The 2,310-nt window shown below is 39.8% G+C and overlaps 1 protein-coding gene across 1 annotated transcript in view; it reads right to left on the minus strand.

Moving 5' to 3' along the window:
• Positions 1-2,256, minus strand: part of SARC_04311 (hypothetical protein) — a gene marked incomplete at its 5' end in the record, with an annotated part of 5,448 nt that extends 3,192 nt beyond the window's left edge. The window contains 2 exons of the mRNA XM_014301873.1: positions 1,053-1,247; positions 2,112-2,256. Coding sequence (XP_014157348.1) covers positions 1,053-1,247; positions 2,112-2,256 — 340 coding nt within the window. The remainder of the gene's footprint in view (positions 1-1,052; positions 1,248-2,111) is intronic.
• Positions 2,257-2,310: the final 54 nt, after the last annotated feature.

Below are 2,310 nucleotides of genomic sequence, written 5' to 3' on the forward strand. Positions count from 1 at the left end.
CATATACATACATACACTTATACATACATACATACACGCACACACACACACACACACACATACACACACACATATATATATACATACACAGACCGACACACAGACACACAGACACACGTATATATATATATATATATATATTTATATACCAATCTATATTTTGAAAGAATATACCAGAGGAGTATACCTGTAAACAACTGTGCATACAGACACTCATGTACTATTCTCGACTAGACGTTCAAGGCTCCGCTAAAGTAACCCAAATGTTGTGGATAATCAGAATATATCACAGTGATGTGGTACATACATATGACCCCTATACACATAGAAGTGAGCCCCTTGCCCATGTGCTAGTGGGTGACGGTCGTATGAAATCCGACTTCGGACAAATACACAAAAGTTAAATCATTGTACTTGATACTATCAGCGCTCAAATGAGAACTACACCCTCGGATGACGCTTTCCTTGGTACAAAACAGTACTTCAGAGGCTAAAACCTTAAACCCTAAACTTTAGAACCCTAAAGCCTGTTGACTATACAATACCACATAAATGCATACACAGTTCATCCCAGATCCCTTCAGGACAGGTAAATAGACATCCCTCCATGACACGTAGGTAGACATCCTTTTATGGCATGTAGGTAGACATTTCTTCATGACAGTAAATAGACATCCCTTCATGACACGTAGATAGACATCCCTTCATGACATGTAGGTAAACATCCCTTCATGACAGGTAAGTAGACATCCCTTCATGACATGTAGGTAGACATTTCTTCATGACATGTAGGTAAGCATCCCTTCATGACATGTAGGTAAACATCCCTTCATGACAGGTAAATAGACATCCCTTCATGACATTTAGGTAGACATCCCTTTATGACATGTAGGTAAACATCCCTTCATGACATGTAGGTAAGCATCCCTTCATGACAGGCAAATAGAAATCCCTTCATGACATGTAGGTAGACGTCCCGGGATAACAGGAATACACCATTTCAACACTAACCAAGCGTGTGCATGATGCATACGTCTGCACTTACTACATACGACAAAGAATATTTTCAAAATAACGAACCCGATTCAAAGCCCCTCCGACTGGTTCTTCTTCGACTCTTTTGGGTTCTTCGGCTTCTTTATCGTATGTCAAATCGACGACAAAATCGGCAGAATTGACACCTTTTGGGATTATCACGCCCATTTTAGACAGGTAATCGGGCATCTGCTGTACACTGCCAAAATAACCTGTGTTTGGGTAAATAGCCCGAGAGTGAGAGTTTAGGGTATAGGGTTTAGGGGTTTTAGGGCTTCGAGAGAGAGAATACCACCATCAGCGATAAAACACATATGATACGCTAATCATGTATTAATAAATACGTAAACGAGATGGATTTCGGACACGAATCCTATGCTCAAGCAGCGTATGTTGCTCAACTATGCACGTGCAATGACCGAGCGCTATCACGCACAACGATCTGTGCAAGAAACCACAGCAACTGAATATATAAACACACACATATCACTTAAAACTTAAGAGAAAGCGAGACAACACCCAAGTAACTGAATATATAAACACACATATAACTTAAAACTTGAGAGAAAGCGAGACGACACCCAAGTGACTGAATATATAAACACACACATATAACTTAAAACTAAGGAGAATGCGAGACAACAATAAAAAGCAACTGAAATAAGCACACACAGCACAGTATAGCTATACGACACATTCATACACACAAATGACTTAAGACTAACGAGGAATGGATAAGACACCCAAGTGACTGAAATGAGTACACACAGCCCAGAATAGCTATACGACACATTCATACACAAATATAACGTGAAAGGAACGAGGAGGCACTATCTTAGCAACGATAAAAACATGTACATGTAAACTAAGTGAAGGCTTTATGCTGACTAAGACGTACCCAGTTCACCTGACTTCATAAGCAACGGATTGTCAAACGAATCAATCAGAACAAATCCTCGCAGCAAATACATATAAATACGGAAATGTGAACTAAACGTATAAATACGTTTGTGTAAACTAAAAGTATAAATACGTACAAGCAAACCAAAGCGAGGCGTATGTTTGTTGTGACCTACCTACTTCCCCAGACTTCATAAGTAACAGATTGTCGAACATATCGAATATATCTGGCCGTGGTTGGTGAATGGTGCACACAATCGTTTGGCCCATTCCTGCCAGAGTCTTAAGTGACTGCACTAGACTCAGAGAACTATACGCATCCTGCAGAGGGTGTGAGTGTGCAAGCAAACATTGAGTATATATATATATATATAC

Source organism: Sphaeroforma arctica, assembly GCF_001186125.1.
Source record: "Sphaeroforma arctica JP610 unplaced genomic scaffold supercont1.237, whole genome shotgun sequence".
NCBI lineage: Eukaryota > Ichthyosporea > Ichthyophonida > Sphaeroforma > Sphaeroforma arctica.